Consider the following 25,182-nt stretch of genomic DNA (forward strand, 5'->3'; position numbering starts at 1 on the left):
GACTGCTCTCTCTTGTTTGGAGTTTGACACCTAATGTCTCCAGTTCCACTTGCTGACCTCTGACTCTCCTACTGGAAGAGACAGCACACGACTGTTCCCTAACCCATCTCCTCTGAGCTCTTGCAAGCTTCCACGCTCTGCCTGCCTTAGGCTCCTGTACCCACATAGATGAACTGCTCCTCGTACAGAAGTTTCTCCATTGTTTCTCTTATTAGCTTTTCACTCCGCAGTAACACTCACTCGGCACCGCAGCCGCCCCTCCGCGCAGCCCGCCTCGCCCTCAGCCCTTCCCGCTCGGGGTCGCGCCGTCAGCAGGTGCCGAGCGGGCGGCGGGGAGCGGCCCTGCGCGCGGGGGCGGGGAGCGGCCGGCGTCTCGCGAGAGCCGCGCGCGGGCCCCGCGAGATCTCGGCGCCGCCTTCCCCCTCCCCGCCCGCGTCATGTTTTCTCTTTGACAAGCCGCTGCCGCAGAAAGGACGCGGCTCCCCGCGGGGGCTCGTCGCACGCCCCCGCCCCGCGGAAAACCCGGACCGAGCTCTGCCGCCTCCCCGCCGCTGCCCGGTGAGCGTTCGGCCGCGGGGCGCCGGGGGCGGGCGGCCCCGAGGGAGCGCGGTGCGGGGGGAGGGGGCTTCTCTCCTCAGCGCCGCTCCGCACCGGAACGCGCCGCCTCGCGGGGTGCGGCCGGGGCGGCCGCCGCCTCACCGAGCCCCGGAGCCGCCGCGGGGAGCTCGAGGGGATGGAGGAGCTCGGGGTATCGAGGAGGCCGCGGCTCCGAGGGTTGGGCGGGGATGGGCGGCAGGTGGGGCCGGGCGGGTGGCACCGCACCGCGATGGGGACCTCCGTGCTTCGTGGGAAGGGGACGGCAGGGCTCTCGCGCCCCTTCGGACCTCTCCGGACGCACAAAACCCGTCTTCTACTTCCACCGAGCTCCGTTCGGCCCCGCCGGCGCGGTTGCGGCGCGGGCTGCGCTCCTCCCCGCGGCGTTACGGGCATCCGCGGCTGCGGAGCCGCCGAAATTCCGGAGCGGCCTTCGGAGAGCCGCGCGTGGCCGCAGCTGCGCCGCATCTCCTGAGCGCACCGCCGGTCCCGTCCTCGCCCCGTGCCGTACGTGCTGGCTCCTATTGGCAGCGCTGAAAAATCGCTCGTGTGCGAGGGCTGACATATTTTGCAGCCTAACGCGGCGTGCTGACGGTTTTGTTTTTAAAACTGGATGCGTTGATTCGCCTGCAGTCGTTCAGCTGTTTTCTGTGCGGGCGGCTCTCCGTGTTTGTCGGGGGCAGAACCCCTTTGTTCATCTCTCCTTCGCAGGATATGTGCATACGTTGCCTCGGTGAACGCATCTTTGTGTTGCTTCAGACCTGTGTGTGTCACATCTCTGCTGCTTGTTGCTTCAGAGACTTCTTCCTTTGCAGAAGCTGAGACTATTTGATGTACCTACACACACTGTGTTCTGATGTTGATCAAGTTGGTAGTGTAGCTAAGTGTCTATACTGTTACTTTATAACAAAACCAAAGCTCTGAGTTTATACGTCCTGAATTAATACTGCTCTTTGGAGGTGCCGTAGAAACCACATCTTTTTCATTGCTTAGGAATGTGGGACTGCAGAGGATGTGGATCTCAGGACTGAGTCTCACATAATTATGGGAAAAATATAGTAGGCATTTAATCTGGAAAGGTAGGCTGTGAACCTGGTCAGCCTGTTAGTGCTTCCCAGTATCCGAAGAGGAACCTATTGATTTAGTGTGGAAGAGTAAAAGCTGTACAATGTTAAAATGCCATGGGACAGATGAAGGGCATGGCCAGTCTCCTGTGCTGTTACACACAGTAGTTGTCTTTCCTTTAGAATGAAGCATCAAGGTTCCTTCTCTCTGACTATAAACAAACCTGTGCATGGTTGAGACTTCCCTCTCTGCTCATGCATTCTTGTTTAAATGTATCACGAATATCTTGTTCGTTGCCTTAATATTAAGGGCTACCATGTTTCTTTGTGCAGTTACTGAGAGGCCTGTCTAGTTGTTAATTAAGAATAATAGGGATATAAAGTCTTTTGGCTTACTTTTGGTGGACAGTTGGTTTCTTTAAATTTCATTTAGTCCTTGACTTGAACAATAGCTCACTGGTGAAAGCTTTTCCTTCTCTTATTCCATAACTGAAATAAATGGATATAAGTTAATTAGGAAAGGCTTTTAAGTGGCCTAAAAAGTCATTTGGACATTATTTCAGATAGGTAATTGATTTTAAAAAAGCACAAAACAACAGTGCAGACATGGCTTGCATGGTTTAAAGTGTCAGTGATAGCTGGAGTGGTGTTACAGATGGGATGAACTCCATGTGAAATTAGTCATCATACATAGGGTGCTAAAATTAAAGGAATATACATTTAAATACTTTTTTTAGGGTTCACTTTCAGTATTCTTTTTTTTCTTGCAGTTTCTCACGTAACTTTTATAAGATTGTGGGGTAGAAGAATGCTTTTATCCCTCTTTACTTAAAAGGGATGGAGGTGTAAGGATTGTATGGATTTCCAGAAGAACTTGGTAGAGCAGACATTTGAGTTGTGATCATAGGTTGTTATGAAGCCATTATCTGCTCAATAAAACAGAAGCAGACCTCATTCAGATACTGTAGTGATGCTCAGTCTTCTGTTTATTTGACTCGATATCTTCTCAAATATATTTACATTGCATATAGGGTGTATTTGTGTCTTGCTGGCTTAACTTCCTGTTGCCAGAGTAATCTTAGAAACACAAGCAACACAGTGCTTACCATTTGCTTTCTGGTGATTATTTCTCAGAAGTGCTCAAACCCTGATATTGCTGGCAGGTTTTGTTCTCTTCTGTTTTTACAGTGGTGACATTCATATTAAAATATTCAAATGTAAGAGATGTTTTCTCCTTCAAAACATCTAAACCTCATAAAATGAAACTCCAAGGACAGCTGAAGAAGCTGCAGATGCTTATTTTGCAGCACAGTAACTTCACAGTAACCCATGTAATTTCTAAGGATAAAAAAAAAAAAAGAGCCTGGAACCCAGGCTGTGGAATTTGCCAGTCAACAGCAAGTGTAATTGTGGCCTGGGAACTGGCCAGGTATATTCTCTGGCCTTGACTGCCTGTTGTGATTGACCTGATGACATCAAGCTGATTGGGACTGCATTCGGGTGGCTAAAGCAATTGTGTTCTCCGCTGGGAGCTGGAATTAATTTGCTGCATAGAGAACAGCCTACAGTTAGAGTCTTCATTATTGGTGATAACTTAAAAAAATATATATATATTTTCTTTGCTTTCAGCAAGGTTTAACGTGGAGATGTTATCCTCAAACATTTCCCTACAAGTGCACAAATTTATATAGCACAACTTTATTTTTGAGTACTAGTTGTACTGTGAGTCAAGAAATGGAAATGCTAATGCAAAGTGAATAACTTGTTCATTTGCATTTAAGTTCCAGACTCACTTTTGAGTACATTTTCGTGCTCTTTGTTTAATATTGAAGTAAAAATGGGCTCCATTGTACTTACGTTGCTCTGAAAGTTGTGCCTCTTATTTATTTCCATGGGAACTACAACAGATCCACAGAGCTCAATAACGCTATTAGATAATTTCAATTTAAAGTATTGCAGACAGTGGAGAACTGAAATAAATGTCTATGCTGTGTTGGTTTTTAAGTGTAAGTGATTAGATTGAGACTATTGATGGAAGGGCTGGAGCACCTCTCCTATGAAGAAGGCCAGCTCACTCAACCTTTGTTTAGCTTGGAGAAGAGAAAGCTCTGGGGGAACTTGTTGTGGCCTTCCAGTCCTTGAAGGAAGCTTATATGCAAAAGGGAGACTGACTTTTTACATGGTCTGGTAGTGGTAGGACAAGGGGGAATGGCTTTAAACTAAAAGAGGGAGAGTTCAGATTAGATGTTAGTTTCCAATTCATTACTCAGAGGGTGGTGAGGCAGTGGTGCAGGTGCCCCATCCCTGGAGGCATTCAAGTCCAGGTTACATGGGGCCTTGGGCAGCCTGGGCTGGAAGGTATCAGCCCTCTCTGTAACAAGGTGTTGGAGCTCAGTGGTCTTTAAGGTCCCTTCCAAGCTAAGCCATTTTATGATGGTGCTTTGGCTGGGCACTAGAATGGGCTCCCTGGGGCAGTGGTCGTGGCATCAAGTTGCTGGAGTATAAGGAGCTTTTGGACAACACTCTCAGACATAAGGTTTGAATTTTGGATGGGCCTGCGGGGAGCCAAGAGTTGGACTTCATCGTCTTTATGGGTTCCTTCCAACTCAGGATATTCTGTGATCAGCCGTGCATTTTTGTCAGTGATGAACAAGAGCCTGCATGCCACACTTAAAAATCTGCATCGGCAGAGATGACCCACTGTCACCAACCACTGCTGAAAGGCATCACCCACTGTGTCACTTGCTCACATCCACTGTTTGGTCTCTGTAAGTATTCAGTACGTGTGGATGAATGTCAGTGGGTGCCATTTTTTCCCCTTGGAGGAATTCAGTTCCACCCCTTTGTTTCACCCACACTTCGACGTCAGACAGCATTTTGTCAGTGCCCCTTTGCTGCATCTCTCACATGGCAACAAAATGGAGTAGAATGCTGGGCAGAAGGGTCAACCTTTACTGCCACATCACCAGTGTGACAAAATAGGAGGCATTGCTTTTTGAGCAGTCCTCATATTAAAAACTAGAATAACGAGACATAGTTCACTGTTTTCCACGGATAAAAATTAATCACAAACTTGATAAGAGAATGATCAGATAATTCAGGTCATAAGTAACTTCTGGGGATCATACAGTCCATCTCTCTGCTTTAAATCAGGGACAAGTTACAAGGGGTCTGTAGAGGGTTTTCTCTATTCCTTGAATGCTTCCAGGGATGGGGCATCCACAGCTTCTGTGGGCAGCCTGTTACTGTGCCTCACCACCTTCTGAGAAAGGAATTTCTTCCTTGTGTCTAATCTAAACCTATCTTTTTTGCTTTACTTCTTGTTTTATTGCATACGGGCAACAGTGTTTTGCTCACACCAAAATTACTGTAATCCAGTGTATGAAAGAATACTCCTAAAATGGTCTTCTTGGCCAGTATGTTTAGTCTGAGTTCACTGTTAATGACGGGTAGGAGGTGAATGGGAATCTACACCTAACAGTCATGGGAACAAAAAGAGAAAATGGTAAGCTAGAAAATGCTGACACTGCAAAGAAATTACTACATAGGAATAGAGAAGTGAAACTAAACACACAACAAATACCCAGAGGTAGGGGAAAAAAAAAAAAAGGGAGAGATGCTAGATAATAGGAGATGGACAGTAGAACAAAGCAAAACAAAAAAAGAGTGTCTTACAAATCTGGAGCAGCAGTACAGCAAGCACCTGAAGACCTAAGTGACAAAGAGCAAGTATGAATAGTCACTGCAGCAAATTGTTCTTCGTTCGTTTAAAAAAAATCTGACAGCATTACAATGAAATACACATGGATATGAATGGAGGTGGTGGATGTCTCTCCTCTGGTCACAGCATCTGCTGTCTTTCCTCCTTTCTTACAGTCACTTTATGCTCGGAAGTTGGAAACCAAATTACTGATACTGTAATTCAGGTTACTTCTGCAACAAACCTGTCCTGTCCAAACAGTAAAGCAGAGGTTGCTCCATGGTGTGTGACAGCTAAGCTGTGCTGAGGTTCTGGTGGTATTTTTTCAGCTTTAGTCTTTCCTCCTAGAAGATTTTCAGTTGTTCTAAGACTAATTATTCCTTTAGCATCAGGCTGCTCTTGAAACCAATGTAATCCTGTGCTTTTAGCTGGTCAGTCCAGATAACTTCTGTGAGATAGATGGAAAGAGGACAAACTTAAAGATAAGTCTATGAGAAATTAAAGCTATTTGCTTTTTTTCCCCCTTTATAAATAAAATCAACGTGGTCCTTGAATGCAAGTCTTACTAAACCCCTGGATGCTGTAAATGCACTAATGCAGAAAGGAGAGAAAAGTTTGTTGTTAATATTCAGCAGAGAAGCTCATAGAAATCAGTCTATTTCTTCAGAGATGTAGCAGTATATAAAAACAAAAGCTGAGAAAGTAACAGAGAATACATTGCAATGGTTTGAGGAAGAAAGGACTGGAAAGGTGCTGAAAACCATGGAGAGCTGTTACAGCTGCCACTCTTCCAATCATGGCTCTTCCAAGCGAAAGGAAGTTTTCATGTGAGGCAGCCTGCCAGACCACTCCCAAGAAACTTGAGGTGAATTACTTTTCCAGCTTCTGCCTACATCTCCTTCATAAAGAAGAATTTTCTGGTAAAGTGTTCTTCTTACAACCTCTTAACCGGAAGCAAAGAGCAAATAATAATTATTTTATTTCTTTTCCAGACCCTGAAAAGAGGGACACTTGTTGCACTGACAGTTGTATCACAGCATAACTGGTACTTCTTGAGCAGAAATTTCCTGAAATTTTGCTGAAGTCTGAGTCCAAGTCTGTATGCCTTGCATGCTCCCCCCAAAAACCAATGACCCCAAAATAATAATAATAATAATAACAACAACAATAATAATAATAATAATAATAATAGCATTTCAAAGTTACAAATGAGGATTTGTTTCACCCCAGGAACTACGGTTGGGCTGGATGGGGCTTTAGGCAACTGGTCTAAACAGAGGTGTCCCTGCCTGCAGCAGACATTGGAACTAGATAATCCTTAAGGACCTTCCAACCCAAACCATTCTGTGGTTCTGAAATACTGAACAAATAATTAGGCATCACTATGTTCTGTTAGTATTAGTTTTAAGTGTTGCAGTTTGCCCTGGCCATGAGCAATGTGGAGGATCTTCTAAATTTTGTGTTTTTTGTAGGTTTTACATTGTTGGCCTATGAGAAGACTTGGGTGAACTCTGTCCTTATGGTATTTGTGAGGGATCTGCAGGTTGTTCATGAAGTGTTTCTGCCTCTTGTTTACTTAATGGTATGTAAGAAAGTGCTGGTCTTCATCCTGGAGCTGTATAATGCCATTGATTCACGCTTCTGACTGTTTCAGTGGTTTCAGAACCCAGGTGAGGTGGTCCACCAAGTGAAACAGAGCTCTGAAACACTCCAGCATCCCTGGTAATAGTGATAGTTGTAGTTATGTCCTGGTAAGCAGAAGTCTTCAGAACTATCTGCAGCTGTCTATAAACAGCACCAGGGTGAAACTGGCCTGTGTTAGTGTCATTGCTGCCCTCTGAATTGATGGATTGGGAAATATCTAATAGCTGTATTTGGTTTAGAATTTCAAAAAGCACTATTGATTTCAAAAAGCATTATTGATGGTTTTTTGTCTAGGTTGTTTCAGAACTGGAAAAACTGGGAGCTTCAAGGAAAGGTCAGCACTCGTTAGGATTTGTAAGAGTTGTGTTCATTTAGTTAAATTCATGCTGCTTTTTGAATGCAAGTGCACACATGTCTGGGAATGATTCCTGCTTGAAGTTGTACATTTAGTTAATTCCTGAAAGTAGGATTTTAATTAATTTTGTATATGTGTTTCTAAATAAACCTTTTAAGAAAAGGTATGTAAGTGTTGTTTGGAACACTGCTATCTGCTGCTAAGTCAGGTGGGATTAAAGCAATAACATACAAATAATAATGTATGTACATCACTCTGAAAGTAATGCCTCCTTTGTATTTCCATGGGACCTACAACAGACATGAAGAATTGTTTGATACAGCAAGTTCTCAGCTGCAGGTACATCATTAGGTCCCTATGAACAATCATGTAGGAATAGAGGAAGTAGGAGGAGGGAAGTTGGTGGCAGTGGTTAGAGGTATGCATTGCTTCTGCTGACACCACAGGGGAGAAATAATCACATTGTTTGATGTCTCATAGTCTTGATGGAATATTGAACTAATGATTAAATAGACTTAGATAACGACTTAGGTTTTGTGGGAAGAATGTTACGTTTATTTCAGTTAATGAAATGGTTTATAGGGATTCTAAGTGCTCGTGCTACAAACTAATCTGTTCAAGTTTGAAGGGATTCCACTTCTGTAGTGGAGTTGTCTTGTCATCACAGTGAGGTAGGAAATAGAAGCATGTTGTGTATTTTTTTTTTTCAGTCTTATTTAGAAAAATTCGTATGTTCCAGCCCTGTAATCAGGTGTGTACACAGAACTTCTGCCTTCTCAAGTGCTTAACTAACATAACATTGGAGAAAAGGTGTTTTTTAACAACACACAAATCTCTTACCATTGAGTAGTCAGTCTGCCAGGGAATGAACTGAGTCTCATGATGAGCTGGTAGAATTACCTGATTATTTTGATAGTGAAATCCTTCCTGAGCTTTGTGTAGAGCGCACAACAGCTTGATTTTTCCGTGCCGTCCGCAGGAATTATTTCTCACTGTTACAAATCCAGGTTGCACTTCTCTTACCAGCACAGAAAATGGTGGTACGGCCTGGCTGCCATCTGTTTAAGCACTGAATGTTCTAATCCTTTTCAGAAACCACCCAGGTGACACAGTGTTCAAAGGACCCGTAGCACAGTTTCCTCTGGGAGCTCTCACATTGAAAATAGTGAATGAAATTGTGAAATTTCTGGAGAAAGATTGTGTCAGTGAACACATGCTGCAGAGCACCATCCTTCAGATAGATACAGCTCTGCTTACCTGTTAAAGCTCTGCTTTTTTTGTGCTCAGTTTAGAAATAACTTTCCCTGTCCACTGGGGAAAGGCACTGTGTTGTTACAGCAAGGCAGTAAATAGAACGCAGGCATGTGGGTGTCACGGCCACTTCTTTGCATGTCCTTTAGTTTTGATATTTGCTGCCTTTGGTTCAGCTGCACAGACTTCCAGCTTCTTGTCTTACAAGCTTTTGTAATTAGGCTCCTGTAAAATTAAGTTAAATGTTGTCAGCATCTTACAGAGGCTGCTGAAATTGCTAATTGCAGAAAGGGGAGCAAGCACTTCTGAAACTGTGAAAACTTGTGATCTTCAGGAGGTTTGAAACCTTCCAGGTACAGGTGGGCTTTCAAGAGTTTTTGCAGACAATCAAGGCTCTCAGCTGCTTCTGGGTTGTTGTGAGAATCAGAGCATGTCGTTTCTGCCAGAGTAACTGTGCTTTATTCCTACTGCAGTCAGCCTGAGTTAACAACAGATAGTTGGTAATATTTGACTGCCTCAAATTCAGGCCATGCTAGTATCTCCTGTGTGCCTGCTGCTGTCAGTGGCTTCAGAAGATGTCTTTTCTTTGTACTGAATGAAGATGCTGCATCTTCTTTTATACATGCTAATGCTCAGACTGTGGTTGGTCAGGTGGCACTTAGTCTTTCCAGAATGTAGAAGCTCATGGTTTGTAGTTAAATATTTTTTTCATTACCCTTCTAATACATCTTTTCACTTTTCCACTCTATTTGCCATGGGGTATTATGACTTGCTCCTTCATAAACACTAAAATAATTTCCTAGTTGAGCTTATCTTGCAGCTGCTGGGGGGTAGGCTGTCGAAACTGGTTTTGATTGCTTTATATGTAATGCATTATTTATGCAGAAAATGAATAATAATACATTTTGCTCAGTTGACACTGCAGAAAGAAACCTAATTAGCTGAAGTAGAATTTGGATAGAATGTTGAATTTCTTTCTCCTGTTCAAAAGGTGCTCAAGTCCTTTTATGAGTGATAATACGTATGTTTTTTTCTCTGCAGCAGCATTGCACTAAGTTACTGTTGAATCATTGCTTCCCAGAAGATAGGAGTCTTCTATTTCTCTGGCTAGCATGCCATGATTTTTCTGAACAGAAGAATGTGGTGTTTTGCACATCTTCAAGAAGCTTTTCTTTTTTGCATGCATTCATAATAGTAGGAGTTTGTGATGGTGACCAGATAGTTAAACCTACCTTCAGTTGTATGTCTTATTGTGAGGTACCTGTGGAAATGAGGTTGACCTTACAAGCCTTAATGTTTCTGGTATTTTTGATTGGCCAAGAAAAATTTGCAGAAGCTCTTAAAATCTGATTGGAATTTTGAAGGAACTACAACAAAAATATTTGGGCTCTGATTTGTGTTTGAATGCAGGCTTGCAAAAGCACAGTTAGGTGCACTTACTGGGACATCTTACTACTGGGTAAAAGAAAGATAACAGATGGACAGACTTTGAGCTGTAGAAGCCATTGAAACTTGTGACTGTGTTAGCTGAAGAACCATTTTGCAGGTTTGCAAATCTCTATGGGCTCTGACAAGTGATGTCTAAAGACAGTGTCCAAATGTATGCCCGTGGTTTACCGCGTGCATTTGACTACACTTCATGTAAGGGTAGCATTGCTTTTTATCCCTGTCTTACAGTGCCTGTTTGTTTGGTACTTGCACACAGGCAGAGGAAAGCACTGAGCTGAGCAGTGATAATTGAGCGTGAAGCATACACAGACATCAGAGTCACTGTGCTTGAAGATGTAGTTCCATTTCTGAGTTGGCTGTGTATAATTTCAGTTTTCCTTTTCGTGGTTTGGACAGCAGTTTATACCTTCTCTTGGATATCTGTAGGCCTCTATTGTGATGAAAATTCCTGATAGAGTACCAGTAGCTACTTGCATTTGGCAGCGAGGTTGAAGCACTGTGTTGGAGATCATAATTGAAGAAGAAAAGCAAAACCCCTATAATTAATTGCTCCATGCATTTGGGTGGTTCCTATCCATTGGTAAGCTGAACATGCTTGCCACAAGGTGGAAAAGCTGATGGACTCTTTGCTTCCTACACCAGTCAGATCTTGTCTGCCACTTATTTATGCTCTTTTGTAAAACTTTATTTGAAAATGAAAAGCAAAACGCAACAAAAACCCACCACGCTTCTTGCTTCAGCTCTCATCTCTTCTTCAGGAAATTGGTCATCTCCTTGGGCTGCCTAGAGCTCCTTACCTTCCTTTTCCTCCCTGAAAAAGGGAGCTACACTTTGTGTTGCTTCTGTAACATATCCACCTTTCCTTAGTTTAACACGTTAATCTTTCTCTTGGATGCACAACACTTTCTTAGTGATCTTTTTAAAATCTGAATGCTGGAAGGGAGCTTCCTGCTGACTTGTATTAGCTAGGATGAATTTGCTCAGCTGTGTGGAGGCAGTTCTTTGATGACAAATTCAAGTGTCCCCTATAATTTCCAAATTGAAATGGAAAACTGAGGCTGCAGAAATTCCTTCGGAGAAGTTGTGTATGTGCTCTGTCCATGGGCCCAGGGAGCCTTTCAGCCCCATAGTGAATTAGCGTTATCCTCCCCACCCCATTTCTGTGTTGAAATGAAGGGATATTTACTGGGTTGTTTTTGAAAATTCCGAAGTCCTTTGACTGTGTTGAAGTCGAGATTGTCTATTATTAAAGAGTTTTAAATTTTCTTTGCCTTTAGTAAGTAGTTCTTTGTATTTGCGGTTGATCAAAGCTGTCCCACTTACCTCAGAGTGAGAAGACGTAAGACCTGCTTAGTTTCCAGAAGCTGTAATAAAAACCTGAAAAAGTGATTTTTAGAGATCTGACAGTCCTTACAGCAAGCCAAATGCTTTTATGAGAACTTTTAATTATTTGTGTTGTTTTTTTTCTCATTCTAGTAATTCAGGAGGTAGTGGTACTTTTGCTACAAAATTTACTCTTTAGTCTCATCTTAATTTTTTTTTTTGGTATGGCACTTTATGTAGATAAGTACTCAAAATCAGATTTGACATTATATCCCCTATAGTATATTTCATTTGGTTGTTGACTGGGGCATTTTGAAACAGTTACTCCGCTTTGGAAAGAAAGAAGTGTTATACAGAGGTTCCTTATGCTTCAGATGAATGTACATGGAACACTTATAGATTACACTGAATTCTGGAAAAAAATACCAACAAAACAAACACATTTTTATGTCTGTAGCGAAATACCTGTTGTGTTTGATCCGCTGAATGTTCCATCTGGGTACTCTTCATACATCGATGTGGTTGGTGGCATGGGGTTGTATCTCTAAAATAAGCTGGGATTAATTGCAAAGTCGAGTTTCATTTTCCAAGTGTTTAAATTGCTGCAGTGATGAGGAGAAGAAACAAACAGTATTTATAGCTTATCACTTTGTAGTGTATTTCCGTTCAGTTCATGCACATGTCCACATCTGGTGTCTTTTCTTCATTTCTTATTGATGGAAGGATGGTCCTTTTTTCTTTGGGAAACGTGGTCTGTGCTCATAGTGACAGGAAATGTATTCTTTATAGAAAGCAAGTTTGTTGAAACTTTTGTTATTCTTAATGATTGCCTGCAACAAGCCTTTCACTTTTTAACCTATGTGAACTATTAGTTAATTTAGGGATGCTTAGATTGCAAAAATGAACACATTGGAGATGGCTGATTGCAGGTTGAATTAATTCTTGTGTAAGGAAAAGAGACCCTTGAGTGACACTGATATTTCTAATTCAGCTCCCTAGGTGGCTAACGTGTCATTTTCTTTTCTCCCCAGAAATGTGATGCCTTTCTTTTATATTTTAGCTCAGAAGGGAAGATCTTAAATTTGTTAATTGTTATTAGCACTTATTCTGTCTTGCTGCCAAACACATGCAGGCTCATGGCTTTGTGCTTGTTTTTTCCTAGATGTAGCACTGTTTAAAAGAGAAACTCAATTACCACGTTAGTAAATAGATTAACAAAAACAAGTGGGAAAAGGAGAAATTACATTAATTATAAACTTTCATTCTCTGAGTTCTTGGTCATGTGGAAGTGGAAATGTATGCCAGCCATTTAATTATAATTTCATAATATTCAAAATTCCTATTAACTTGATTTAATTGAGTTTGAAATGCTGCCTTTTATCTTCCTTTTATGCTTATTAATTATTGCAAGTGGTCAAGTCTTCATCCTAAGTGTAAAATTTGAGTGTATTTGGTTTTAGTTAATGCCTTGTTTATATAGAATCAAAGAATGGCTTAAGTTTGAAGGGACCTTAGAGATCATCTTCCAATCCTTCTGCCACTCCAATCCATCAGGTTGCCCAAAGCCCATCCACCTTGAACACCTCCAGGGCTGGGGCATCCACAGTTTTCCTGGGAGTCTGTGCCAGTTCTTCACCACCCTCTGAGTTTTGCTTTCTGATGACTAATCTGAATCTCCCCTCTTTTGGTATGAAGCCGTTATCCCTTGTTCTGTCACTACAACCTCCCAGCTCTCCCGTAGGCTCTGCAGGTACTGGCAGGCCATTCAGGTCCCCCAGGGCTTTCTCTTCTCCAGGCTGAACAGCCCCAGCTCTCTCAGTCTCACACCTCAGGAGAAGTTCTCCAGCCCTCTCACATCCTCATGGCCCCTTTGTGCTGTGTCCAACAATTTCATGTCCTCCTTGTGCTGGGGACCGAGAGCTGGGCTCAGTGCTGCAGGTTGGGGGTCTTACAAGATGTGATGGGGAAAACTGTTCATGTGGAAGATGTGAACGTCAGTATGCTGGTCAGTGATTTGAGAGGAGATTAACTTTTTTTTCAGCTTGCTGAAAGGGCTATTTTCTCTATTTGAAGTCTCAAAATAAAAAAAAAATAAAAATGACCGAAAAAAAAAAAGTAAATGCAATTTACTGAAATGCAGATGGGATGTTTTTGAGGATTGTTTGTTGCAATTTCAGATATATCTTTTGGTTGCACCTAAAAGAAACATCCAGGAAGTTTTGACAACTGTGAATTAAGAGCATTTTATGTGTTCCAGCGTTTGAATACCTGAATGAAGCTCTTTGATGTAGAACTAAATTGTTTTTGTTTGTACTGCTGCTGATGAAAGAGAAGTACTTCCTTTCTCCACTTCTTGTCTCATATCTCCGACTTCTCCTTTTGTGGCCAGACAGCAGCTTGTTTGAAAAGCTGTCATCATCTTATTTAGGAGGTCGCTAGTACTGCATGCTGCCCTGCCCTGCGGAATTGATGCCTCCCACACTGTTAGCTGCCCGTGTAGCCATCGGTAGTAGAGCATTTGTGTGCCTGTTCCCGTGGTCTTTCAAAGACAAAAGTTTTCTTTTTGCCTGCGCTAAGAAATGAGATGCCCTTGCCTACACTTTGAACCTTACATGTGTAGTCCCCAGCTATGAGCTGGAGAAAATAAACCCTACCAATAAGCTGTGCTAGCCCTTGTTACTAACTACAGTGATATGTAATTACTGCACTTCCACATCAACTGCGAGAGAGAGAGCTTACATTCGTATTCAGAGAGCATTTTCAGAATTGCATCACATCGGTTCTCTGCTGTCAGTACATCTGGCTATATGTACCTATTTCCAAGATGAACCAAATGCTGTTTTCAAGATGGACCAGCGTCTTTTGGAAGTTGCAGTAGGACAGCAGGTTACTACCAAGAGCTAAAATTCAAGCTTCAGTCTTCATTTTCAGAGAAAATTCAATTCTCAGGCAAAAGAACAGTATTTGCGCTTTTGAGTTATGTGAACTCGTTTTGGAATTTCTGAATGAAGACTGGCTGCTAAACATGATGCAAAGCAAATGTCTGAGTTGGTTCAGGGAACTCCTTACATAGCTAGGCTGCTCTGTAATGCATTGCACTACGAGCAATTTGTTTTTTTACAGCTGATTTGATTACAGCTGTAGTAAGCACATCCTGTCACTAGATGGCAAAGGGATTTCTCCCATCCACCTAAAATCTAGTTATAAATAAGGTATCAAGTAGGGTTCAGGCTCCCAGAGAGCATAAACCTCTCCTTAATTCGGAATATTATGTTACTTTTTGTTGAAATTTTAACATGTTAGAACTTAGCTGTAGTAAGTGCTGTTGTGATGCAAACCTTGTGTGTTTTCCATAGGGCAGCACTTGCGCACTGTGCAAACACTGGTCTCTGCAGCAGCTTCTGCTTGGGTACCAGTGGCATTTGGGTGTGGGTTTGGTTAACATCATATTTAGTTCATTTGTGATTGTTTCAAACCCATTTGCCTGTGGTCTCCCTTTGTAATACACTTAGCCATTCCCCTTACTTTCTTTTCTATGCTATATTTACAGACCAGGTTTCTCCTTGTTTTTGTAGGTTTGTTTTTTTTTTTTTTTAATTAGCTATGCTAAAAAGCCAGAATCCTGCTCTTCACTTCAGGTTAGGTTCTATTCAAAGGTGGGCTAGAGGAATAGTCTTTGTGTTCCAGTGTCAGCCTTTATTGCATTCAAGATCTCAGTGAGAGAAACGATTTCCATGAATTCTAGCTGGCATCCAATTAATTAGCATTTTTAAAAGTTGTGTAAAAATGTTTCTCTTACCCTAACCTTGTCTAATTATTCTAAAATTGCTCATTAATTCTGCTCAGATGTGTATCTGATCTCTATCATGACTCATAATCTCTTTGTGAGTCACTTCATTCTTCCAGTTTTTGGGCTTCCCAGTGGTAGGTTCTCGTGCATAAGAAATTTTTATTTTATAGTTATATAAGCTTTCATGTCTTGCTATTAAATTTCAAGCTTGCAGTCTTATTACTTCTCATTTGCATGCTTTTCTCTCTCATGTGTGCAGTAATAGAAGAGCCTTTGCACTTCATGTTGTCATTATTTTAACAACTCACTGATTAAAATATTGTTGGTTTCAAGATAAGATGTCTGCTAAACATGACTAGTTGCTAACTGGATTATTTTTTTTCCACCAAATTTTGTCTTTTCCACGTTGCTTGTTCAACATCATACAGTTTCTCAATAAATTTACACAACCGTAATGTTTAGAATAGCTTATTACAGCGTTGTTTGTCTAATGAATGCTGCATGCCTTTATGAACGATGGGCTTTAAGGGCTTACACTTTCACTTTGGATACCAGGGCTAAGACGTTCACTGTGCCTGAGCACTGGGAGGCTACAAGATGATAATGCACACTGACCTGCCCTCCTGCCTGTGCCAACACCTATGGCATGCCTTCCCCAGAGAAGGGCTGTGTACAGAATATAATCTGCTTTTCCAACACTGTGTATTCAAAGGGGGCTTTTTGCCAAGTTTAGTTTGAAGGTTGATAAACTCGGGTGAAATTTCAAAAAGGTCTGAGGTTCTGTAATTTGCTGAAGTGTGTTTTTTCCATTTGATCATTTATTTTAGGATTTGAATTTTAGAACAGTGAACAAAAAAATGCGGTCCCTTCTAACTAATTGTTAAGCTTGTAAGTGGATTGATACGAAAGCATTTGAGTTTCGCATGTGGCTTTTGTAACAAAAGTTTGGCCATAAATGTAGAACTCAGTTCCTTCTGTGTCACTCAGGGGAATAAAAAGTAAAATAGGGATCTTTCTGTTCAGGTATATAAGTTGATTTGGGCAACGTGAAAGACAACAGAGATTTATTTTAAGGACTGCTGCTAGTCAAAAAAAGCTTGCAACGTGAAAGACAACAGAGATTTATTTTAAGGACTGCTGCTAGTCAAAAAAAGCTTTGTGGTATGAGGCAGGGGATTGCATTTTAACTGTAGGGTTTCCAGAAATTTTGTAGCAATTTCATTATAATGTTTAATTGAGTTTGGAGCCACATAAGTGTATTATTTGTTTTGCTTTCTTTCCCATAAAATTGCCAGTAAAAAAAAAAAAACAAAAAACCCAAACTCTTAATTCGTTGATGTCTTTGATTTGAAAGAATGACAAAAGCTGTCAAGTTGGTTTGGCAACCAGCTTGAGCTGCCCTGGTAAGGCAGTGTGCTCTTCTGAGTTTTCCTTTTATCTCCATAGTGTTAGTGATTCCTTTCTTAAAATCTGTAGTAAAAGTTTTGAATACTATTAAAGTCGTACATGATGAAATGCTTTGATATAACGTAACACATGATATTCAGTAGAGTAAATTTATTTGGAATAGTAATGTATATTTGGCTCTGAAGATCCTGTTCACGGAATGAATAGGAGTTACCCAGTAGCCCATCCTAATGTAACTTACAACCACCTGTCCTGGTTTCCTTTTAATATTTTGATTTTAAGGTATCTACTTTAAGAAAGGAGAGAGAATGGCTTGTGGCTGCAGGAGTTACAATAAGCTTTGTAAGATTGAGTGTTTTGTTAATAGCCTGAACAGTAGTCTTACTGTCACATGAAGCTTTACAGTGATACTCTGTTCACTCGTGCGCAGTTTTATGTGATCTTGTGCATTTTTTGAAGTCGTTGTCTTTAGTTTTGCTGTCCAAAAAGAGAAGATTAATTTTCTTCAAGTAGTATTAAAGTGTACTTTCACTGAATGTAGCAGAATTAAATTTACTTTGTATGAACTTTTATGCATATCAATTCAGATAACGTACATACACTCTACAGTTCTTACAGCATGTTAAGGCAATTGCATGTCCATGTACTTGTTTAAAATGAAGATCAGAATTAATCTGCAAAATGTCTTTTTATACTTCCCTTGTGCTACTGGGATTGGATCTGAATTCCAGACTCATGTACACTTACATAGGTAAAATGGTGGAACTTTGGTAAAATTGGAAATTAAAGTTTTGTTGCTTGCTTTGCTGAAGAATTGATATAGTTTGGTCTACTGTGAACACTAAATTCAGTAGATACTATTGCGCATCTGCTTACATTTTTTTCCCATCTTTAGGACTAATGGCAAAAGAGTAAACCAACATGGCAGCTATGGTCCCACCCGTGAAGCTGAAATGGCTTGAACATCTGAACAGCTCTTGGATCACAGAAGACAGTGAATCTATTGCAACAAGGGAGGGAGTTTCTATCTTATATGCTAAGTTAGTTAGCAATAAAGAAGTAGTGCCATTGCCTCAGCAGGTTCTGTGCCTCAAAGGACCTCAGCTACCAGATTTTGAGCGGGAATCTCTAAGTAGCGATGAACAGGACCACTATTTGGATGCCCTTCTTAGCAGCCAGCTGGCACTGGCTAAGATGGTATGCTCAGACTCTCCGTTTGCTGGAGCGCTTCGAAAACGTCTCCTTGTATTGCAGCGAGTCTTCTATGCACTTTCTAATAAATATCATGATAAGGGGAAGGTGAAGCAACAGCAGCATTCGCCAGAAAGCAGTTCAGGATCAACTGATGTGCATTCTGTCAGTGAACGTCCCAGGTCGAGTACGGATGCGCTCATAGAAATGGGCGTTCGGACTGGATTAAGCTTGTTGTTTGCACTGCTGAGACAAAGTTGGATGATGCCAGCATCGGGCCCCGGCCTCAGTCTTTGCAATGATGTTATCCACACTGCAATAGAAGTCGTGAGTTCTTTACCACCTTTATCTTTAGCAAACGAAAGCAAGATTCCACCAATGGGGCTGGACTGTTTATCGCAAGTGACGACATTTCTTAAGGGAGTAACGATTCCGAACTCTGGGGCAGACACTTTAGGTCGTAGATTAGCTTCTGAATTGCTTCTTGGCTTGGCTGCCCAGCGGGGTTCCCTGCGATATCTTCTTGAGTGGATAGAAATGGCATTAAATGCTTCAGCTGTAGTGAACACCATGGAGAAAACCAAGTTGCTACAAAGTCCGGAAGGAATGATCAGCTTTGATTGCTTTATGAGTATATTAATGCAGATGCGGCGATCTTTGGTAGGTATACAAGCTTTGAGTTTTCTACATAGCAAATGTAGATGCATTCTTAACTTTAAATGCAGTTGCTCAACACTGAATACTATATATGGTAGTTGTTAGCTGAATAATTTTCTTTAATGTGTTTAGAAATATTAATAATGCCCTAAGAAAATAGGCTGAGTTGTTTGTAAGTAAGGCACACTTACATGGCTTTGTTTTGAATGATTTCTTTTGATCCTCAATGAATGTTCTTTTTAAAACTACGACATTATTGCCTAATATGCAGTCAAAAGCTGTAGTATGCTTCTGCCTCATATGCTTACTGTAACAAGGAGGGACTTTTTCTCCGAATTGGTGATTTTCCTTCTCTCCCCTCAGATTTGTAGTACTTAGTAATGAACATAAATCTAAAAAACTTAAGATTTCAAAGAAGTGGGAAATTCAACTTCTAGAGTGCTGATGATGGAGAATGCATAAGTTATAAAATCAGGTGCTTTGCACAGATTATTGGAATCCAATTTGAAAACAATGCAGAAAAATTCTGGGCACACAGTAATGCAAATTAGAAATAATACTCTTTTATATCAGTTTATATTCAGATTTATAGGAAAGAGTAGAGCTATTTGTAGTTTTACTACTGATGAATATTTTAATGAAAGACTTCCGTGAAATTCTAGATTGGATCAACTCCCTAAAGTACTTATTGCCATCAAAATTAAATATAATCTATTTTCTTCTCACATTAGCCAGTAGCAGATTATCTCCTTTGTTTGCACAAGGTCTATTATTACTAACATTCTAAAGAAAGTAGTTTTTCTGCAGTGTTAGGTAAGATTCATTCTTTTGAGTGAAATGACATTCTTTTGACTGAAGAAAGACATCTAGCATCTGTACAGCAACAGTGAAGGAGTCTCGTATGCAGATCACAAACTCATTGCATGCTGTGTGCCTATGCTTATGTATGGCCTGCGTGCCTTCTGTGTGATGGAAGGAAGGGAGCGAGCTGCCAGATCAAATTATTTATTCAGTTCAATATTTTCCCAGCATAATGGATGGTAGCAGGATCTACATTGGATTAAATGTCCTGATGAACAACTTTAGCTGTTGTTTTTGTGTGGTTCTTTTTTTCACTGGATGTAAAGTTATAGACCAAAATACAGAGTCTGTTAAAAAGAAGAGTAATAATGATTAGTAATTATGATTTAACTAAACGAACACAAATGAAATGTGTTTTAGAACAAAATGTCAGGATAAATTAACTGTAAACTCAGATATTTTCACAAAAAAGGCAAAAATAAGAATGTTTAACTAGTGCTCGGCACATTTTTGTTTCCCTGGAATGCATGCAGATAACATAGGTACTCTAAGAACAAATCACTACTATATTTTGTACGGTTGCACCGTTGCTCTATGAAGTATTTTTCTCACACTAATGTTTAAAAATTGTAGGGATCATCTGCTGATCGAAGTCAATGGAGAGAGCCAACTAGAACATCTGATGGCTTATGTTCTCTTTACGAGGCAGCTCTGTGTTTATTTGAAGAGGTATGTCATGAAACGAATCTTGAATTTAAGGAAACTATGCATTACATCTGGCTGCTGTGTGCATGTGCATGGCACGGAATCTGCTGAGTTATTCTGGAATGGAAGAGGTGGGCAAGGAAAGGGTGAAAAGCAAGAATGCAGAGAGACAAAGTTATTTGATACACGTTAACAATGTATGGTGATAACTTGTGTTTTAGGCAGTGTCATAGTGAGAGGGAGTTTAACTTGGACCAGTCATTACTGTTACAGGAAAATAAATGAAAATACTGCTGTGTAATAGATCTCTTTTTAACAGGTTTGTCGCATGGCATCAGACTATTCAAGAACATGTGCCAGCCCTGACAGCATTCAAACGGGGGATGCTCCCATTGTTTCTGAAACCTGTGAAGTTTACGTTTGGGGTAGCAACAGCAGTCATCAACTGGTAGAAGGAACTCAAGAGAAAATACTGCAACCCAAGCTTGCTCCAAGTTTTTCTGATGCACAGACGGTGGGTGATAGCTATAGCATTGTATAATGTAAGACTCAACAGTTTCATAGTTACAGTGCAAAACTGGAAAACACTGCTTTGTTGCCAAGTGTGAAGGTTGTAATGAGGGTATGATTCTCAGAACTAATTACACAACTGACTTTACTGAAGGTATTTCACTACTTTTATTGTTGCCTGGAAAAAGGATTTTTTTTTTTTTAATGTTACGCATGGATTGATATCATGTAACAAGTGTGACTGAACTCTAGCTTGCAATGAAATGCATTTGTAGAGAGGAATGTGCTTGCCTGTAGTTTTTTTTTTCCTTCTCATTGTTAAAGAGATACCTTAAATACTCAATTGTCTTTTCAACTGTTGTTTTTCACATCAAGTATGTCTAGTTTAAAAGTCCAAACAGGGCTAGCTGCTGGCATAGAAGCCTTAATTAGCTTTCTGAAAATCAATATACAGTATGCTCTTTCTGCTCTCAGTAACAGATTCTGCAGTTGCAGCTTAGCACTTCTACTGATGCGTGACACAGGATAGTTTGCTTTTCTGTTGCTTTGTTGACTTAGCAGTGTTGACCTAAGTAAAAGCATTTTGGGGGATCTCTAGACAATTTAGATACGTTTTCTGAAATTGTTTTCATGGACTTTACTTGCACAGTTTTATGCCAGCTAAATGCAGGACCGAGCATCATAAAGCAAACTTGTGCATTTAAAAAAAACTGCTTAAACAGAACACTGATGCACAGAAGGGTGTCATCAGGCAGTTACTTTTGTCTTTTTAATCTTAAGAAAATGTATCTTCAAAACTATCAAATATTCATGAATTTTAAAGATCTGAAAGCAGCCTGAGTTCTACAGACTGTAAAAGAGATGCAATTAAAAAAGATGACTTAATGACCATTTGCATCCTTTACCTAAAGGAAAGGATTTCCTTATAAAATATTTTGTTATTTTGATTTTATTGCTTGCTGAATTCCACAAATTCTTATTTTTTTACCTTGCGCTACAGGAAAGGGATATAGAAAGAAAAATGACATCCTGTTTGAAAATACATACTTTTTGATCTACAGATGGATGATTTATTTTATCTAAATACTGTTTTATCCTTTTTCTTTATAGATTGAAGCTGGACAGTATTGCACTTTCGTAATTTCTACAGATGGCTCTGTCAGAGCCTGTGGTAAAGGCAGCTATGGGAGACTAGGGCTGGGTGATTCTAATAACCAGTCCACTTTGAAAAAACTGACTTTTGAGCCTCATAGATCTATTAAAAAAGTGTCATCTTCTAAAGGATCTGATGGGCACACTCTAGCGTTTACAACAGAAGGGGAAGTCTTCAGCTGGGGTGATGGTGACTATGGAAAACTGGGACACGGAAACAGTTCAACTCAGAAATATCCCAAACTTATTCAGGGCCCGCTGCAAGGAAAGGTATGACTTTTATAGAAGCACGCCTCTCTTTGGTCTGCTCGGTTAAGATATCGTGTAATATTTGAAATATGTAAGATCTTAAGATTCTGTGTTTTATTTAAGTTTTCTTTGAAGTTGGATCTGTTTCAGCAAAGCACTGAAATTTGTTGATTGCCTTTGGGCACGTGATTACCAACAATGTCGCTGTTGAAAACTTTCTCATATTCTTAAATCTTGTGTACATGTTTGTGCTGAACTGCAGCGACATTCCAGAAGAACAGTTTTTGTTAGCTGTAACATCACCACAATCTCATGCAAATTTTTAGTGGTTTCAGTTGTGTTGTCCTAAAAGGCCTTCGTTTCCCTTTCTGTTCATGTTTTGGCCAATGTTTTTAACATCTGCTTTTGCTTCTCTCTGCTGCTGTTGTTCTTACGTTAAATTTGTTTGAAAAATAAGTCATGACTATTTTATAGATATTCTTGTCTCTATTGTTTTCTGCTTATAAAGTGCTAAATGATAAAGCTAGTGAAGATAAATTTAAGTGTGTACTTGCTCTACATAAGTGAAGAGATAGATGTACACATATTCCTTCCTGGAGTAGACTTGCATAAGCTTTCAAAATTCTTATACAAATTGTATGAAAACTTTTTTTTTTTGTACGTAATGTAGGTTGTTGTATGTGTGTCAGCTGGATACAGACATAGTGCTGCCGTTACAGAAGATGGAGAGCTGTATACATGGGGAGAAGGAGACTTTGGGAGATTAGGTAATTCTAAAATACCATGAAGTGCTTTTGGGAGAATTCCTGCATCTAGTAATGATATTATACATATCTTTCCCCTTTTTTCTTACTGTCCCATCTAAATACACTTGTATATGCACATGTGAATGTAAGTGTGTGTACATAGGCAAAAATCAATGCAGATAATTTCATAAGTCTTCTGTTATTCTTTTTCCAGGAGAAGTTACATTTCATTTATGACACTATACATCACAGTCATTGCTCCTTAAGTGTATAGAGTAGACATGTAAAATAAACCAGAATTCTAGGTGGGTGTAACCTAGTGATAGTAGAATGGTTCTTTGTACAGTGTTGAATAACTGGCAGAAGATTCGATTATAATATGATACCAATAAGGAAAATTGACATTCAGTTTAACAGAATGACTGTCATTTTATCTTAATACACTTCAGAAGTTAAATTTAACTTAAATGATAAAGTTAATATTTCTTATTTTTTTATTTTTTTATTTTTTAAGTTTGCTTTTGTCTCATTATCTTTGCTATGCAGCTTGCATGGCTAGTATAAAACCACCCTTCTCAAACAGGTTCTTTTAAACCAGATGATTTTGCTCAGAAAATTGCTTTCAAGGGGGATTTTAGTTCCTTTCTGTTCTCTTTGATTTGAATGTCATGATCTCCTAGAGGAGAGGTAAAAGCAAGTAGTTGTGTTGGGGACAAAAGATGGAGGGGATGTTGTTTTAGTGCAGACTGTCACAGATTTTCAGGGGAAACAGAAGTTCTGAGCCTTTCCCTGCTTTTAGGGAAAGGACATTAGGTTAGAGGGGAAAAAGTCTCACTGAGTTTTAGCTTAATGTGCTTTTTACATTCTTAGTGTAGTTTGAACTATGCAGTGATGGGTTCCAGTGCACAGCTAATAAGTAGCATTCAATTAAGTCATAGGAACCTGTTCACATTCTATCAGTTAGGGATACCTCTTAAAGTAGGTGGTACTATAGTATTTTAGGCTTCTGCAGAAAAGATGATCTAAAGCTATCCACTGATTTCATTTGTGCAGTGTCTATGCAGAAGAAAGAATCTGCCGTTATTTTAGATTCCTTATGCTGTTCAGGCCACTTGCTGCCCAGTGTTTGGAAGTATAACTACCCAGTCACTAATGTTACACTAGTTATTCTAGTATAGAATATACTAGTATATTCTATCTAGGCAGTTATACTAGTAATTCTTTTTATTTTTTCAAAGTAGGTAGAAAATAGTTCTGTGATTTAGTGGTAGTATGGTGTTACAAAAATGAAATGTTTGTTAACCTAACTGCAGATCTCTTTCCAAAAAGTGGGCAAAAATTGTCTTCTGTGATGACTACACAGTTTATATGGCTTTTGCAAAACTTTGCTGGAATTACAGACCAGAATAGGAATTTTCACAAAAAGAAAGTAATTTTTTCTGCTTTCTTCAGGTCACGGTGACAGCAACAGCCGCAACATTCCGACTTTAGTAAAAGATATTAGCAATGTAGGAGAGGTTTCCTGTGGCAGTTCACACACGATAGCTCTGTCCAAAGATGGCAGAACAGTATGGTCATTTGGAGGAGGAGATAATGGTGGGTATAAGTACACCATAATAAATACATATTTCCTAAAGTCTATAATTATTGTATTTGAAAGAGAATACATTTTATAAAAACTGTTATATGTGTTGATTTTAAAAATATACCCTGACGTTTTTAGAAATCTGAAGATAATTTTTTTTTTTATACTTTCAGTTGTCACCATTTGTATATTTATACTTTCCACTTGTAATTTTTCCTTTTTTTAGGCAAACTTGGTCACGGTGATACAAATAGAGTATATAAACCTAAAGTTATAGAAGCCTTGCAAGGAATGTTTATTCGAAAAGTTTGTGCTGGGAGCCAGTCTTCACTTGCCTTAACATCAACAGGACAGGTAGGTGAAAATAAGATTTCACTCAAACAATGACACTTGATATTTAAGAAGACAGATTGGGTTTATTTCAGCATTTATTATTTTGTCTGTTGAGAAAATATACAGCTAGTTCTTGAATAATGGTGTAAGACTCCTCATGTGAGACTGGCTATAAGTACTGAGATTCTAAGAGGCTAGAGTTATTCAGAATGTTCTGCAGAGTCAAGCAAAAGTACATGTTCCAAGAGTCTTTGTTAGTCACAGAGAATAATTATTTTAGGTTAAGAAATGTAACTGTACAAAACCATTTGAGATTCAGGAAGCAAAAAGCAGTGAAATGATTTTAATTTTTAATGTGTTAGCCACCTGAGGTAATGAAATAATGTAACAGTATCTTAAAATGTGTATTTTAAAATACACGTTAACTGTTTTATTTCTAATCCATAAAATTACAGGAGAGTCTGGAAATAAATGTTAGGTAGTAAATGTGGTCCTGCACTGGCATGATGTATATGCATGTAATACAATAAACCTTTCTACACTTCTAACCTAGCTGAACTCCCACCTCACCATGATTCAAAGAGAATGCGTTCTTAAAGTATGGATCAAGAATGCTGAAGTTTATTGTAGTAGTTTCTCCTCTTCCTTCGCAGCTGATCTGCTCTGTAGCCACAAA

At 39.9% G+C, this 25,182-nt stretch overlaps 1 protein-coding gene across 8 annotated transcripts in view; it reads left to right on the top strand.

Moving 5' to 3' along the window:
- The first annotated feature begins 396 nt into the window (after nucleotides 1-396).
- The window catches only part of HERC1 (HECT and RLD domain containing E3 ubiquitin protein ligase family member 1), a 96,251-nt gene continuing 71,465 nt past the window's right edge, over nucleotides 397-25,182 (top strand). For all 8 annotated transcript variants that reach the window (XM_085234200.1, XM_085234202.1, XM_085234209.1 and 5 more), the window contains exons 1-8: nucleotides 397-558; nucleotides 17,473-18,428; nucleotides 19,860-19,955; nucleotides 20,251-20,445; nucleotides 21,552-21,863; nucleotides 22,513-22,609; nucleotides 24,041-24,184; nucleotides 24,400-24,527. In XM_085234200.1, coding sequence (XP_085090326.1) covers nucleotides 17,499-18,428; nucleotides 19,860-19,955; nucleotides 20,251-20,445; nucleotides 21,552-21,863; nucleotides 22,513-22,609; nucleotides 24,041-24,184; nucleotides 24,400-24,527 — 1,902 coding nt within the window. In that variant the 5' untranslated portion in view covers nucleotides 397-558; nucleotides 17,473-17,498. The remainder of the gene's footprint in view (nucleotides 559-17,472; nucleotides 18,429-19,859; nucleotides 19,956-20,250; nucleotides 20,446-21,551; nucleotides 21,864-22,512; nucleotides 22,610-24,040; nucleotides 24,185-24,399; nucleotides 24,528-25,182) is intronic.

Source organism: Meleagris gallopavo, chromosome 12, assembly GCF_905368555.1.
Source record: "Meleagris gallopavo chromosome 12, MGAL_WU_HG_1.1, whole genome shotgun sequence".
Classification (NCBI taxonomy): Eukaryota; Metazoa; Chordata; class Aves; order Galliformes; family Phasianidae; genus Meleagris; species Meleagris gallopavo.